This window comes from Talaromyces amestolkiae (genome assembly GCF_001896365.1).
Source record: "Talaromyces amestolkiae strain CIB chromosome Unknown scaffold22.1, whole genome shotgun sequence".
In the NCBI taxonomy this organism is placed as follows: domain Eukaryota; kingdom Fungi; phylum Ascomycota; class Eurotiomycetes; order Eurotiales; family Trichocomaceae; genus Talaromyces; species Talaromyces amestolkiae.
In genome coordinates this window covers 369,136-385,896 of record NW_024468058.1, presented here as the reverse complement: position 1 = coordinate 385,896, position 16,761 = coordinate 369,136, and the positions used below count along the sequence as shown (strand labels likewise).

Genomic DNA, 16,761 nt, shown 5'->3' with positions numbered 1-16,761 from the left:
AAAGTCCCGAAGCGGACGAAGCGGGACTTTGTTAGCATTTCAGCTTGACCTCTTCATCTTGATTCCTCAGCCCATTAAGAGCGGCGTACAAAGGTCAAACTCAAACAGTAAGCCGTAAGCGCTAGAATGGTTAAGGTTTGCCATGCGAGACCAGTAATACGCACCGTCCTGTAATAAGTCTAGACTCCGAAAAATTGATGGAACCAGAAAAATCATACGATCTTGGAAGCCCACCCAAGATTCATAATTTATGATTCTACAGGCATAATCGAAAGTTTGGAAGGGTGGAGTCAGCATGGACTGTGGATAGAGGGCGGTGGAGTTGATATGACCAACCCAAAACTTAGGGCAAACTCACTTTTGCGGAGGCCATGTTTATTAGGGAACCAGCAAGATAACAGAATGCTTGAAAAATTGAGGCGTTAATAGAGAAGACTGATATCATAGCATGAACTGGATTATAGGCGGTGTAATGTTTAAACGTCTGAGAGTACTCTAAATAACCCTTGCAATCCGACATATGATGCAGGTGGCCTCAATGAATGCTCGATCACTAGTCGCCAATACCTGGGGCACTGATAAATGATCATCCCGTGTACGAATTTACGAAATTAGTAGTAATTAATTTGCGTGCTAGTACTTGGCAAACGAGGTACGAACTATTACGAAGTAGGCAATAGCCTCTTGATACGCTGTTACAGATGATAATGGAGTGCGTATGTTCGGGGATCATGTACCCGATTTTACTAGTTTGTGTATAAATCAAGATTGTCAGGATCCATATGGACATGCTAAGAGTTGGCAGGGTCTAGGCATATATGGAACAGCCCCCTATTTATGGAGTTACTACCTACATCCATTATACTATTGAAAAGTTTGTTGACCGTGCCGAGATTGATAACTCACAATATGAACTACTTAACACCATTTACCTCATCCGGGTTCGTCGGATGGGATATCTCATCCTGAAGTTTCGTCCGAATAGCAGGACTCCATAGCCCGGACTTAGTGGACTGTGCACCTCTCTAAATGGGTACCGATTCGTGATGCGCCTATTTAGTGCGGTGCCACCCTCGTGTCTTGTTAGTCCCGACTCGCATCTAATACGTACTACAGTCACTAACCTGGCAGGAATTTCCGAATTGCGACTGGTAATGGCTTGCTTCCCCCATGTTTTCTAATGGAGTGCGGCGGCATTCTCTAGTAGCCTAGCAATGATACGGCTCGTTTAGGCTGTTTAGGCTGTTTAGCTGCAGGGAACTAAAGAAAATAAATTGCAATCCAACATGCAGGTATCCAATCATAAGTAGAAATAGGGAAACGGCATTGTTATACGCCTGAAGCATACTTAGTTTCGGAGTCTGGAAGATCAGCAGTTGCGTGCATAGTACATAGTAGTCCGTGGTCTATGTATACCGACACTCTAAATAAATACGTATTAGGAACATTGATTACATAGCACAAAAGGAACAATATCGAGTCTATATTTCTGGGCACCATGGCTGTGGATGCCCGGGGCCGTCCCGTTATGGAGCCTAACCCGTTCGCTAACTATCAGCTTCTCCATTATGGCGCTTGGAAAGATAATGCGATTGATTGATATGGGACGGTGCACCCCACAAGAGTCTGGAGTTACGGAACTTCCTACGTGACTAATTTGTACGTACATGCTACAACGGAGCGCGTACTCCGGAGACCCTCCCGTCAGTCTGTCAGTCAGATCTTCCTTAATCCTTTCAAATTTGTAATTGACACACGAGACTTCTCCACAATTCTTCTGATTTCTAAGTTTTGGGAGCTAAGTTCGAGTCATTTGGTCCGAGGAATATCTTCGGGGTTTTGTTGCGACGACAGAGTCAGGTACCACCGGAAACGCACATCCATCTCTCCGCTCGAGATGCATCCTTTTATCAAGTAGTTCAAAATGCCTAGGCAAGTTTTTGTAGTATGATTTGATATCCATTTACTGATTATTCATCGTCGATTACTATTGGCTTCCATCGATTAATCAGCTAGTCTAGGCTAGTCTCTAACCCTGGTCACGGATTAATTGCCCATAGTCAACTTATCAATTCATAATCCCAACACATAATCTTCCTTTCCCACCCACATACCCCCATCAACCCCCCGCCTTTTGTTCTTTGCTTGTGGTTGTACAAAGGCCCCTAACTTTCAAGCTTTTGCTGATTTGTGATCGGTCAATCATCGCTTTGCTCGCTGCATTATCCGTGGTCCAATCCAATCCGCACATACGGGTCTTTTTGTGGTTACGCGCGGTTTTGAGTGTCTGAATTTTAGCGAAGTTATTGGATAGGGAGTGAATGAATGAGTGATGCCGAGCCGTCAGCGGAAACAGCCCGAGAATCGACGCAGGACTGGTTGTTTTCAATGCAAAGGTCTCTCTTCTTGCATTACCTGTACCAAAAACTTGTTATAGCTGACGTTTTACAACAGAGAAACATGTTCAGTGTACAGAAGAAAAACCGAGCTGTAAACGTTGCGAGCGCTTAGGGCTACAATGCGTCCGAGGCATCAAGCTACTTTTCCGCGAGGATGCGATTGAGCGCGGCATCCACTTCGGACGAGAGGGTATGATTATGCAATCAAAATATGAAATCTTACTAATGTGTGTTCATATAGGCACCTGGTCGAAACGATGCAAACGAATCAAGAAGCCACCGATCCTCGAATTAGACAACGATTTCACCGGAGTTCCCCTGGATCAATACTACGGAAAATGGATATGGTTGAATACAACATACAACGATTTCACCGGCGAACCAGATAATTGGGAGGATGGCGAGAATGACGCGGGATTAACATCGACCGTCGACAGTGGCTCTGGTCGTTGGGTGCTCGCACTCGGACAGCACGAACAACAGCAACAACAAATAATCAATCAAATACCCAAGACAAGATCACTCGGAAATCCATTGAGTTACTATACGCACTCCGAGGCATATTTACTGGACTATTTCATCGGAGCCATTGGACCAAATTGCTCATTGAGCTCGTCGCAAAACCCATACATGTCGCTGATCCCGTTACTCTCATACACGACGTTCCGAAATACCATCCTTGCCGTATCGGCAAACCAACTGACCTTGCTGGGCGACACGAGATATTCCCGAGAGGCATGCATGTATAAACAAAAGGCGTTGACGGGCTTGACGCAAGTTGATGGGACAAGCACACCGCATTTTGGCGTAGTGGCTTCTGTGATGATGCTATGTTTTCACGACGTATGTTCCTATCATAAGTATTCCTGGTGGGGAGTAAAACGTTGATCAGAAGTAGATCTCGGATAATTGTTCGCCTTCGTGGGTTACCCATCTACGCGGAGGGCTCGATATGACACAGTATCTCCCCACGGGGTCGGCGCAAATGGAGTCTCTGAAACGGTTCTTTAATATGTATTTCGTTGCGCATGATATAATGAGCCGTACGGCGCCGCTTGACTATGAAGATGAGCCGGAACATGAATGGTTGGAGAATGACGATCTGGATGAGGTATGTACACCTCGACCCGATACACACAGAGGAAAGAGGCTAATGTATGTCACAGGTTGACACAACTGTTGGCTGCTCTCGTCGTCTAATGACACTCGTCAGTCAGACATCTAGTCTGGCTCGTCAGAGGCGCAAGGTGAAAGACACGGACAGTGACTTCATCAAAAAATGCGAAGACGTCGGAATGGGACTGGAAAGTCTACATCAAAAATTGCCTGCAGGAACATCGCCCACGGAAAGCTTCATTCTACAAATTGCTGAAATCAAACGTTTGAGTGCATTGCTGTATTTCACAGAAAATCTCGGTGATCTGGTCTCATCGTCGTCGCTATCATCGGCAGCTGTCACTTACAGTGGTCAATATCATACCTGCTCAATGCCTGCATCGTCATATTTCTCCTCCAGCGCCTCAACGTCGTCGTCAACGTCAACCTCATCAACAATATCCTCATCCTCATCATCCTCATCAGCATCCAAGAATCCCACAGCCACAAAGCAGCGCCTCGTCAGCATTATAATCGATTTAATCTCCACCCTCCCCAACCCAAATAGTGCCTCGGTAATGTGGCCATTATATATAATCGGGCATAGCACAGGTCTCGAAGACGAAGCTCAACGTCGCTTTGTGCTCGAGAGACTAAGAGCAATCCAATCAACACGAAATCTGGGAAATGTGCGGCAAGTGAGGTTGGCCGTGGAGAAAAATTTCAGGACGATGGATCTGGATTTGTCGTCTTCAACAGCGGCAGTCTCCACATTATCCTCGAAGGGACGTGACAGTGTTGTTTCAGGCAGGATGATCAGTTTAGCCTGATTCAAGTCCTCCCATGACCGTCTCTTCACGATTTTACATGACCAGGACAAATGTTTTCATTCTTACAGTCTCTTCCTTTTTCTGATTGCGTTTATCTTTCTGTGTGTGTGATTTGAGCGTGTCTTAATATGAATACCCCCCAACGTGGAATTTGCGATCAAGCGAGCTGTGTCTCTCATTTGCGATAGAGATAAAACGGACGGATCTCTGGATTTTTTCTTTCTTTCGTTATTTTTTTCTCCTTTCAGGTGTATTGGGTCGGCTCGATTGCTGCAGGTGTCTTTGTCTGTCGTTATTGCTGATAGGATCAATACATATTCAAAAATTTGAAGTCGTACTATATGATAGAGCTTAAATCTTCTCAATCGTATTTGTCCTTCTCTATCCAGAACCAACCTCAGCCCAGGCTTCGATGACGACTAATATCTCCACCTTCAGTGACCAATATGTTGGCTGGTAGTATTGCGGCATTTCATTATCCATCAATGCTCCATGGTGACTTGTTCAGTTAGTTCGACATCTTGGATCAAGACTCTCGTACGCACAACGTCTAAAAGGGAAGATCCCAACGCTCTGAGTGTATGTCCAATTGTGTCCAGAATCCAGACTGTCTGGATAGCTGCCGAGGTGCCCCCAACATTGAGCAAAGACGATGGTAGAGGAGAATTGGCTGTTGCGCCTGAGACATGAATTGAGTTCCCTACCATGAATGCGCGGCAGTAGCCATAATCAATTAACAGACATCTGCATCTGTATCAATCTGAAGAAGGGTGGTGGTAGATGAGGTTAAGCGCACGGGGAGAACAAAAGATATAGCCAACAACCCGGGAATTGTACCTGCTTTATAGTCTCGTGTCAAAAGTTTTCTGTTAATGCAGTCCCATACTCCAGAAATCATTAGGAATGAATGACTCCCGCATGAACCACATTTTGTCTACTTAGCCTGTCGCATTTTAGAAAATGTTCTCTCAAGACTCTACGATGAATAGATACATGCACAATTGGATTGCAAACCCAAGTTCAGAAAGCTGAAAGTTATATAGTCCTTTTGTTTGACGATTTTTCAATATTATCTGAGAGTATACATGACACCCTTAGTCATTCTGAGATCTGTGTATCTGAATTATTTCCGGATTTTTCGAGCTCTATAGACTCTGCCTATAATTCACCATTACAATACTCCCTTCCTTGCATAACCTTGTCCTCGTTATCTCCTTGGACGCCTTCTAGGACCTTGAAAATCTCGCCATTAACCGAAACAGTACTGGACACATCAGTGGGACGCACAACATCAATGAAACGGTCAATCTCTTTTAGCGCAAGGACCTTCGTCTCAGTCCAGTAAATCAGAACATAGATGAGTCAGAATATCCCAGGCGCCGTCAATAATGTAAAGGTTCTATGAGATGGCCGCAAGAACAGAGAGGAAAACGATCAAACACCCATTAGTGTAAGCCCTGGATTGGTACTAAAGAGTTCGAAGGTCGGAACTTATCCTGTCAGTATGACACACATGGTCCAGAGTGCCTTCCCTTTGCTCTTAAAGACTAATTCATGACTTCTGGAGATATCATCGAATAATTGGTATGAGGTATCAACACCCGCCTTCCCGAAGATAAAGAACACATGGATGACCAAAATACCAATATAGAAGAAAAATAGTATGAACTGAAGAGATCATATTTGCTTCTCGCTTCAGACGCTTCAAGCTATGTTAGCTGATCAGATATAATTATTGATGGGAATGACACGCGTTTTAGCTGTATCATTAATTTTCATATTGTCTACACGGATCTTGTACAGTATTTCCAACTTTACTAGAGCATATGATAGACAGTTGAGAATCAACCAAGTATGTGCTTAAGTGGTTGCAGATTTGTCAGCGGTCACTTCCGACGTGCTTCCGCGGAGGTAAATACTTAATATTCCAACAAGCATTGCAAGTTTGAAATCAACATACTCCTCTGTGTAGCAACTCAGATTGCTATTCTCCATATTGGTCAGCTAATTAAAAACTAAAAAAGATATGATGGAGGGCTCAGAAGCTCTCAGGAAGGTATAAGCGATATCATTGTCTTACGCATATTTCTCTTGAATAAGGCTAACGAGTATACGATGTGAAGACCTGTGACTTCTGTTATCGGCGCAAGATGAAGTGTGATAGAAAGAAACCTCGTTGCTCACACTGTATTGCATATATAAAGGACTGTACCTACACGGCGCCATGTCGAAAGTCCATATCGAAGAAACAGCGGAGCTCCTCCGCAAAGAGTGACAATAGTATCGGCAATACACAAAGTCGATTGCAGCACCTAGAAACTCTGCTTGAGGAACTAAGCGAGCGTGTAAAAGTCGCTGAAGAGCACAATGAGGTTCAGGCTCAGTTCCAGGTACAAGAAAAAAGGTCTATTGAGACGGTATCGACGTCAACAATAGCGACAGGAGGCGTTGAAAATGCAGACCAGGGAAACATTCCCAAGTCCTTGCATCTTCCTCCCTTACATCACATTTTGCCTATTATTCAAAGATTTCTGAGGAATTCAAACGCGATATTACCGCTATTTCACGCCAAATCCCTTATACGTCTAGTCCACAACTTTTACAGTTTGGGGCCTCAACAGAGAGACCCGGTTGCATGGGCTGCTATTAATGTAGTACTAGCTCTTGCGCACCGACAAGGTCTGGCTGGGAGCAACAACACTCACTTCTCAGTCGATTATCTCATCAAAGCGGAGTCGGTTCTCTCAATCGTCGTTTTGGGTGATATACAGCTGCTTAACATCCAGGTTCTGGTAGGAATGGTATTACTCCATCAAGAATCGCAAGATCTCCAACAGGCAATGATATTGATTGCTACAACAATGCGTCTCGCTCACAAGATCGGTCTACATAACCGTGTCTCCTCGGAGCTTCTAGATCCTATAAATGCGAGAGAAAGAGCATGCGTTTTTTGGATGGCGTATATTCTCGACAAAGATCTTAGCATGCGGTCGAAAATGCCATCAATCCAGCTTGATGACGACATTGACCTCGACCTGCCTTCTCAAGAAGATGACGAGAATCAGATTGATGATGGATATGGGAATAATAATACTAATATATGTGTAGGTGTAATTACTACCATCGACGGAAATGTGAAGATGAATTACTTTGTAACTCGCATCCAGCTGGCTGTTATTGAAGGGGGCGTCTATGACTATCTATACTCAACGCGCTCCCAAAAACGCAATGCAGAAGAGCGATCTCACGCGCTAGAGAGTGTAGCCCGTGCTCTTGCTACGTGGAAAGCTTCTATACCGCTCGAGTTCAGTGCCTCCATGGCCCTAGAAAGAGTGACTAATGATATTCTCCGATACGTTGGAGTCTTGCACGCTACCAGTATGTTGTGCACAAATATGCTGAACCAGGCAAATGCTTGGAACTCTCAATGGGTGGGAAGTATACGAAAATACGCAAAGGATGGCACAGTGCCCACCCTTCCGTCTCCATGGGATGAATTGGTGGATGAAGCGCGTGATCTGGCTGTCTTGCTTAGGGCTCTGCCCGCACCGGATCGATGGAACTTCTGGTAAGTATGCACATCAGCGTCGCTGAGTGATAGTCACGTTATCAATCCACCCTCACATGTACATTTAATATATCACTGCTCGATGATGCTGACTAGCTATGATTTAACAGGATAATGGGCTGCTCCGATATGGCATCTATGATGCTGTTGACGGTAAATGGCATGCAAAGGCCCCAGAAGGATACGCTGTCCTTGGATGAGCAACTGATTGAAGCTGGTTTGAGAATACTCGACAAGGTAATTGAACACACTCAAAGTGAAGTAGTGCGATCTTTTCAAAAATTGTGCACTGAGTTACTTCAGGATTCTCGGCGACGACGCCTTGAAGGTTGATTGAGGATACCTGGATTTATACGTGCATTGTATTCGCTTGATCGGTATTGAATCCTGAAATATGCAGTTATTCCTAACTCTTCGATTGCCTCATACACGCCCAAGTCGTCTGCGAATGTATCAATCTAGGGATCATGGCACACAATGCCTGGTTGTTATTGTCGTGCTGGACTCTGCCAAGCGTATGGTCATCCTTATCATGTCAATATTAGAGTAATTGGCGCTCTCCATGACTATTAAAACGGTCTGACAAAGAGAAAGACTTTGAGAAACAAAGCTATTTAACAAGCTACAATATCAACACTGCCTCCTCGTCCTACCACGTATTCAACATCGATCGACCAGACTATTATATATGCATGTAGTTAGCATGGTTACATCTCGGCTAAATTTCCTCGTTATAGCTATTTTCGATTTCCAAATTTTCTAGACTGGTGCCTTGGTCTATTTGTAGTCGAGATCGCTGAAATCGCTTAACATTACCGCATCGAGACTGCTTGATTGGCCGCAGGATTTAGCCTCAGGAGAAATTGATAAGCCCACCATCTCGTTGTTTTATTTAATTTTGTTCAACCATTTAATTGCTTTTTCAGGTTTATCCTTATCCTTATCCAAAGCCTCAAAACTCAAACTATATTTTAACCATGGCCGTCGTCGGAACATTCATCCTAGCACAGGGCCTCCTCTGGTCTCTGGCATACGGCGATGCTTCGAACTTGAACCCTAACGGCGAAGGCTGTGTCGACCCAAGTGGCTATCTCCAATGTTATCAGAACAATATTGATCAACTTAGTTCATGCATGGAAGAAGTACAGAAGACCTGTTCAGCAGATACACTCACGGAGTGCGAGTTGGGCTGTGGAGATGCTCAGTTGGCTGCGAATATCGGCTGTTGGCTGACGAGTTGCTGGAACCAGGTCTGATCCACCTTGCCTTCCCAAAAGTCCCCTCTGATGCTGACCGGCTCTAGGTTTACTCGTGTGCTTATCAAGAAACTGTGCTTCAATATCTCACTGGTGCAGATCTAGAACAAGGCCCGACACCTGTTCCCTATTATCCTGCACCAGATAATGCCCCTGGCGGATGTGGTAAGTCAAAAGAGCTTCAGTCAAAGTTAAAAATTACCAAAAACCACCCACTTACAGGCTATTTGGAGTGCAGTGTGCAATCTAGGTTACATCTGGGGGAACTTCACCGTGACTTATGCCAACCAAAACCCTTGTTCGTCCTATAACATAGTTTCTGCTGGTGTTGGTGCCGAGGCTAGCTGTCAGTGCTGTTGGGATTCATCTATTATGTCAGAGTGAGTGACCAACTAGTACTGCGCATTTGTCGAGAACTGTTTTTTTACGATGTTGACGAACCGGTTTTAAAGTATTGTCGAGCTGTGCCCCCATAATGACCTCTCCGATCTCGACATCGGCCTAATGCTTGATACCTTTGAGTCTGGTTACAACAATTCAGCTTCTGATCAATGCTCTATCCTCGCGGATGGTGGACAGTGTGTTAGCTCATTTGGCATCGACACAGTCGCAAGTACATGGTACAACCCAGGTCAACTTCCCTCAGGCTATCCCGGAACGGCGCCACTTTCAGACACCACTGCAGGTGGCAGTCTCACAAGTGCTCCGGCTCCTTACACATATTCTATCTTCCCAAGTTATATATCCGTCATTACGCCGGCTCCATATAATGCCAAAAATGCCGCAGGAACAGGAACTGTTATCGAAACTTCTTCCGCTACTGGAACCCCTGCTGCTGGAACCTCCGCCACCGGGACCTCTACTACTGGGGCCTCTACTACTGGGGCCTCTAAAACTACAACAGGCTCCACGACTGGTGCTGTGAGCTCTTCTACAGGGCAGAAGGGCGCTGCAAACAACCTTTTATCTCAGATCAGCTTTGGTTATGGAGTCTGGGGTCTAGCTATACAGATGTTTGCTGGTGCTCTTTTGTCTATCGCCGTATGAGTTGCATATTGATACTAAGGGAAATCCTTCCTCTGACGATATAAAGCATTGTCCCAAGTGCTGTTGAGACATAAGATAGCTTAGGGTTCTGTAAACTTGAGCTATCAATAGGTATGCGTTGTGGTGTCATAGTTGGAGTTGCATCATAGAATATCCTAGATGTTCACATCAAATATTTGAAATTCTATAAGAGTCTGACTAATTTTTATCATCCGGCTTACTTAATTGGGTTCCGCGGAGGTCTTCCGGTGCCTTGTCCGTACGGTTCAGTCCAGCAATCAGTAAGTTACCATTTATCAGCGTGTCTTCCACGGAGTACAGTCTCACTGGAATACTTGAATTTGGATCTGAATCGATTAGTTGCTGGCCGGGTATGATGATGTTAGCATACGTATATAAGTATTCAAATGCCACCAGTTATGGAAATCTCTCCCCTTCAGAAAGATACAGACCATACTACTTGATTGACTGATCATTTTTCGTAATAGAATTTGAGTCGGACTGACGCAAAGATGGGTAGCGACACCGAGCTTTACCCAGGGGATAAATACTTTGAATCCTTCACCAAGATATGGCACAACAAACCTTACCCCCAAATCTCGCCCCTCCGCTCTGAGTTACAGGTCTCTGGGAGTGTAGTCTTCATCACGGGCGGCGGTACTGGCATCGGCAAGGCCACTGCGATCGCCTTCGCGCAGGCCGGTGCCAGAGTCATCGCGATCTTTGGGCGCCGTATTGATAGACTACAATCCGCTGCTGAAGAGATCTACAAAGCCAACCCGAATGGGACAACTGAGGTGGTTTTTGAAAGCGTCGATTTGACCCAGCGTATGGCTTTAGATGCTGCCTTCGCCAGTGCCATCAAGCATGCTGGAGGATCCAATATTGACATCTTCATACACAACGCCGGCATCCTCCAGACGCCCGGAGTTGTCGCCGGCTATGATGAGAATGAGTACCGCAAAGGCCTAGAGCTGAATATGGTTGGCGCTTTTAACACGGTTCAAGCGATGTTTCCTTTACTGGCGCCCAAAGCTAAGGTGTTCAACATCTCATCGTGCATTTCACACATCAGTGTTATGCCTGGTTCCTGGGCCTATGCAGCAACCAAGATTGCAAATACGAAGATGTTCGACTACCTGCAGATCGAAAATCCGGATTTACATATTGTTAATGTTCATCCTGGCGTCGTGAACACCGAGATCAATGCCAATACAGAGCTAGCAGGCGTGGGGGTAGACGAAGGTAAGCAGACGTCTGTTTGATTGTATGTCTCTGACTAGATATTTACTAATTTCTATTTGTAGTCGAGCTCCCCGCTCATTTTCTCGTTTGGCTTGCGTCTCATGAGGCCGAATTTCTCAAGGGGAAGTTTGTATGGGTCAATTGGGATGTGGATGAATTGAAGGCTCGTGCGAACGATATAAAGCACTCGCGAATACTGAAAATATTGCTTAATGGTGTGCCATTGTAGTCAACCCATCGCATCGCTCAGTTAGGAGGGAGAATGAATTTTACCTCGTTCAGAATAAGATCATCATTATATATACTTAGAGAAGTGGAAGTATTGATCCGATTATTACCTGATGGTTTCTCCCAGCAAAGTAAGGTCGTGTGCAAATTGATCATTAAACTCAGCCTCACCAACCGTCAGCCATGTATGCAAAAGAAAACAAGAGGATCATCTATAAGATGAACATGCAATACAAGGAAAAAGTTCTATCAATCTGTTCATGCAACGCGCAGTGTACGATGTTTAAAAGAAGAAATGGTCCACAAAATCATGTTCAAAATATGTTCAAAGCAGAAAAAAATAGATCGTTTCATCAACTTCAATTTGTCTGACCTCGTTATCCGTCCTCGTTCGTGTATAAGTACCAGTCAAGGCTATTAATATATGTACCGTAATAACGACACCACCTATGTCGTATACCGGAAGTCCAATTGTTCAAAGTCTGTCAGATCTGCAAATGCATATTCAGATAGGCTGTCCACATCAGATGCATAGTTATTGTTGGATAGATTCATTGTAGGTATCGGTCGAGACGTCATTGCCGAGGGTAAATTTGATGATGCAATAGCTTCTCGCTTCGTATTGAGCACCGCAGCGAGGATCCAGTATATGCCCATAAGGCCGATGCAAATACAGTAACAGATAAGCATGGAGACGAAACCGCCCGTGTATGCGGGTGCCTGATTTGCGCGGAACGTTTGAGGTCCGATAAGATTGCCTTGACTTGTAAGCTTTTTGATCTCTGAACATAGGATCAAAAGGGAGATTAAAGTACCGACTGCATAGCCAATATACATGATAGAGTATTGGACGCTTTTTTTTGTATAGCCAGCGGTGTTGGCTTGTCCGAGAGAGATGCCTTTGTCATGTCAGATCGATCCCAAAGCAGAGAACGAGTAGATGAAGGTAAATTACCCAAAACGTAAGGCCCAAAGTATGTATAAAGCTAAGAAGTGAAAGAAAACAGACACCATTAGTACAAGGCTCAGCTATAGAAAAATCACCACATACCAGATAAATTCCGACCATCTGACCTCCAATATTCGTCCTCGGTAGCGCATACACCAATATTGCACCAATAGCTGGGATAGATGCCGCAATCATGGTAACCAAACATCGACGATTCGTCCATTTGGCGGCAACCCATGAGAATATGAATGCAGATAACGTGGACATGATACCGGTGGGCATATTGAGAAGAGATGTCTGGACGGCGGTAAATCCGAGGTTGTTTACGATGATACCATTGAAGGTTACAAGACCTAAGAACGTCTCAGCACTTTTCGTTGTGAGAATTGAAAGACAGAATTTGTTTTACCTCCGTTTGGTACATTGATAGCGATATTGAATAGAAATATGATCCAAGTCTTCGGGTCGATAATGGCTTCGACGGCTTGTTCTTTTTTCCATGTTTTACTTACAATGCCTGTCTTGTTCTCCGCCAAACGAGTAATGATGGCGTATTTTTCTCGCTCGCTCAGAAACCAAGCGTTCATCGGGGTGTCTGGAAGGTACAAGAAGGCAAATATTGACCATGTGAGAGATATAGTTCCTAGTTACAACAGTACCCTCTCAGTATCTTCGAATTCTTATATTTTGAAGGAGGGTTCATGAAACACGAACCAGTAATAAGAAACAGATACTGCCATTTTGCCAAGGGCGCCGAATCTGGGATTTGCCCTACAGCCCAAGACAGAAAACCGTTGATCACGGAACTGATGGCGGCAAATGCGACGGCATTGCGAGGTGGCTGTTCAGATTTTTTGTAGAAACCTGCGATAACCAAAGAGATGGATGGGACTATAATTCCTTCTAGACAGCCTGAAAAATAATTCTATTAGCATCTAATCTCAGATCGACAAGGCGCAATGAGGAAACGTGAGTAATACCCATCAGAAACCTGAGAATCATCAAGTGCGCAAAGTTGCGACATGCTGGAATCAACAACGAGAGAATAGACCAGCCAAATGAGCAACTAGCTAGATATTTTGCCGACGGAACACGTTGAAGGGCATATGACGAGGGCCACATGCCAACAATGCACTGTTGAGAGACTCGTTAGGGCTCGAAGTAGATCGTGAGGTTATCAGTCATGCTCACCCCGAAGTAAAGAATTGAGCCTGCCCATGAGTACTGATTGCCGGTAAGATGTAAATCTGCAAGATGGAAGAAATAATTGTTAAATTGGTATTTTTCCCCCTTGAATTACGAAGTAGGATGAAGAACATACCATCTCTCAGCCCGTAAATAGCTGCAGTACTAATGGCAACTTTATCTACCGCACCTAACGAAGCGGTCAAGAGAAGCTATAAAAAACCAGAGTCAAAATTTAGCGATGCGTCATTAGTTAAGGTGATATAGTGCGAACGCTTTGACATAATAAGAAAAGCGACTCGAGGAGGCCTATGCCCTAAGGCGACCCATGCTAGACAAGGGTCTGCATCTTGCCTGCTTGCTCGTGACTACCTACATGCATGGAAGATTGAAGTGGAAGAATCGATGCATGTGCGAACGGCAAGAGCAAGAAGACCGGTAAAATTAAATCAGCCGCGGCTTAATTAATTACATACCTAAGGCCCTTATGTATGTATCATGCATGTCATATCAAGGACCGACCTCAGCTTGGGGCAATCCAAGCAAGCTCAACGTGAATTTTGTTGTGAAAAAAAAAAAAAAAAAAAGGAAATGATTCGGGTATAGATGAGAGATCGGTACGTACCATTGGGACGAGAATCCAGTCTATTCTTCGTATTACTTTCTTCTCTTCTAGGGGTGATAGAGGAGGATATCTAGTGGTTGTCTGCGCGATGTAAATCGCGGCTTGATCCATGGCGGATAAATGTTTAGATGTCAACCGACCAACCAAAAAGAGGGAATAATGTAGGTGGCCTTGATATACCAACAATAAAGATTGAATAGAAAGTAAGAAGGGAAAATAAAAGAGTATGTAAAAGATATGAAGCAGACAAAATAGAAAGAGAGTTTGAAGATGGTTTCTAATCCACTATATAAGTAAATCCCAGGAGAATGGATGAAACGTTTAATAAATTAGATCTTAGAATACAGAATGACGGGCCAATACTTTCCGTTCGTTTCAACAAGCATGAAAGATCCAAATTAAGCTACTCAGATCCTGACATATGTTAGAGAGTGGGAAAGAACGAACAAAGATTCAAATGTCAGAGCTTACTTCTTCTGGCCCGCCTCCGGCGACAGGAGGAACAAGAAAGATGACCATAGAAGGAGCTGAAGATTTAGGTACATAGTACTAGTAGGCCATTTTTGTGGTCCTAGGTACTTCACCTGTTAGTGGCTCCAAAAGTGACGCTATTTTATTGGATTTAGGCATCTTATAAAAAAAGAGCACCTCTATCAAGACGTGGAAATGGACGATCAATGTGATATGATTGGCCTCACTCTTCTTCTTTCAGGTTTTTGCTGCAAGATTTGTCCTCATGATACGCCATCGCCGATGCAAAACCGAGTGGGTTTGTAATGCAATACAGCCTCCACCCTTCCATGGGCTCATCTAATAGTATGTTAGTACGCCATTACGCAAGGACATGGAGCACTAATGTATGTCATTGATTAAATAAACGTACATGATAGGGCTGAAATGTAGGACCGTCTATAAATCCACTCTCCTAGATGTATGCCTGTTTAAAGCACATAGACTATCATACCGGCATCTTTGCTGGTGTCACTAGAATGGCAAAATGATACGACAGCGAAATATCGGCATTTGTTCCGTTATAACGTAGATGGCCCCATAAAAACTCATCTGATTAGAACGGCTAAAAAGAGGACCCCCATTTTCCTAGTTAGTGATAGGATCGTAAAATCGAATATGCACCACCAAGTGGGCAATTTGTCAGTAAGCATGCATATCAGGTCATGTGTGGTGGTGTCGTTTTTGTTCCGCATACGCGACTTACAAGTAGAATATGCAACAGAAGTCACCTAAGAAGCCTATGAAAACCCGATATAACGGTGTCACGGACCGGTAACTGTATCCTGTCTAGTCAGATGAAAGCTTGGCTTTTTGTAGTGACAAATTGTCTAGATGCGACGAGTTAGAGCGGGTAGCAAGCGAGGCTGGGTCATGTCTTGGTATTACTATCTACGCTTGAGCAATTCATAGGTTGATCAATGGCTTGTGTAGCTATAAATATAGGCTTTTGATTAAGATTGAGTCGCGGCTATGGATGTAGCGGCTACCTACTAGCAAGTCTACCTTCTATTAATATAGACCATGGACTGGATTTAAAACATTGAATAGCTTGTAACCTTCAGTAATACATGTATTGATTGACGCTATCAATGACACGTGGGGGTACCTCGAAATCCGAAGCATCCATGTATAGATCCGGATCTGTCTAGGTATCTTCAAGTCACAAAGGTATATTCACATGACAAGTGGACAAGTTCTATAAGAAAGAAAGAGCTTTAATATCACAGATGCGGGATGGTTGGCCCCCAAGAGAGGTTCCTCGAAAGAAGAAAGACTGTTCTTGTTGTATCATTATCAAGGAACCGCCAAATATCAGCCAGGTGGCCGGCACAGCTAACGGATTGATTGGTGCCCACAAGGGAACGTTGAAAGTACAAGATGTCAAATATATACAAGTAATTGGCTATGCCGTATAATTAGCCTTATATCAAGCGACCTAAGCGTCAAGACAGTCATCTGGTTATTCGGTGGATGGATATTTATCATTCCCGTACCTCTCAATCCCTGTCAAAAATGACAGGACTCATGTCACCGATCAATTCTATAGAGTCTTTGTTTCTGTTCTCTTTATTGGGGTGTTTGTTACAGTCTGGATCCAAGAGCGCAAAATGTCTTACTAATTGAGGGGCAGAACACGGCCAACTCATCATCAGAGGGGTACTCTACGAATCTAGTAAAAATCAAAAATTCCCCAATAAGGAAACAAAGACTGGCGGGTTTAACAGCCGCAAAACCACCCTTTTTCCGTCTTTCCGATACTTCCGTATGGGCCTGGATATACCAGTCAACAGTTGTACAGTTTTGATGAGTCATTTTGACAAG

At 44.2% G+C, this 16,761-nt stretch overlaps 2 protein-coding genes across 2 annotated transcripts; one reads left to right on the top strand and one right to left on the bottom strand.

The window, feature by feature from the left end:
• Positions 1-2,460: 2,460 nt before the first annotated feature.
• Positions 2,461-11,669, top strand: BHQ10_009098 (uncharacterized protein; the record flags this gene model as incomplete). The annotated part of the gene is made up of 13 exons (XM_040881976.1): positions 2,461-2,467; positions 2,512-2,589; positions 2,641-3,242; positions 3,298-3,510; positions 3,566-3,866; positions 6,986-7,892; positions 8,003-8,129; positions 8,819-9,142; positions 9,196-9,313; positions 9,387-9,528; positions 9,601-10,189; positions 10,684-11,440; positions 11,503-11,669. The coding sequence occupies 13 exons, from the start codon at positions 2,461-2,463 to the stop codon at positions 11,667-11,669; spliced, it is 4,332 nt and encodes a 1,443-aa protein (XP_040737600.1).
• Positions 11,670-12,115: 446 nt separating this feature from the next.
• On the bottom strand, positions 12,116-13,204 carry BHQ10_009097 (uncharacterized protein; the record flags this gene model as incomplete). Its single annotated transcript, XM_040881975.1, has 4 exons — positions 12,116-12,567; positions 12,624-12,654; positions 12,720-12,970; positions 13,027-13,204. The coding sequence occupies 4 exons, from the start codon at positions 13,202-13,204 to the stop codon at positions 12,116-12,118; spliced, it is 912 nt and encodes a 303-aa protein (XP_040737599.1).
• Between the last annotated feature and the right edge of the window lie 3,557 nt (positions 13,205-16,761).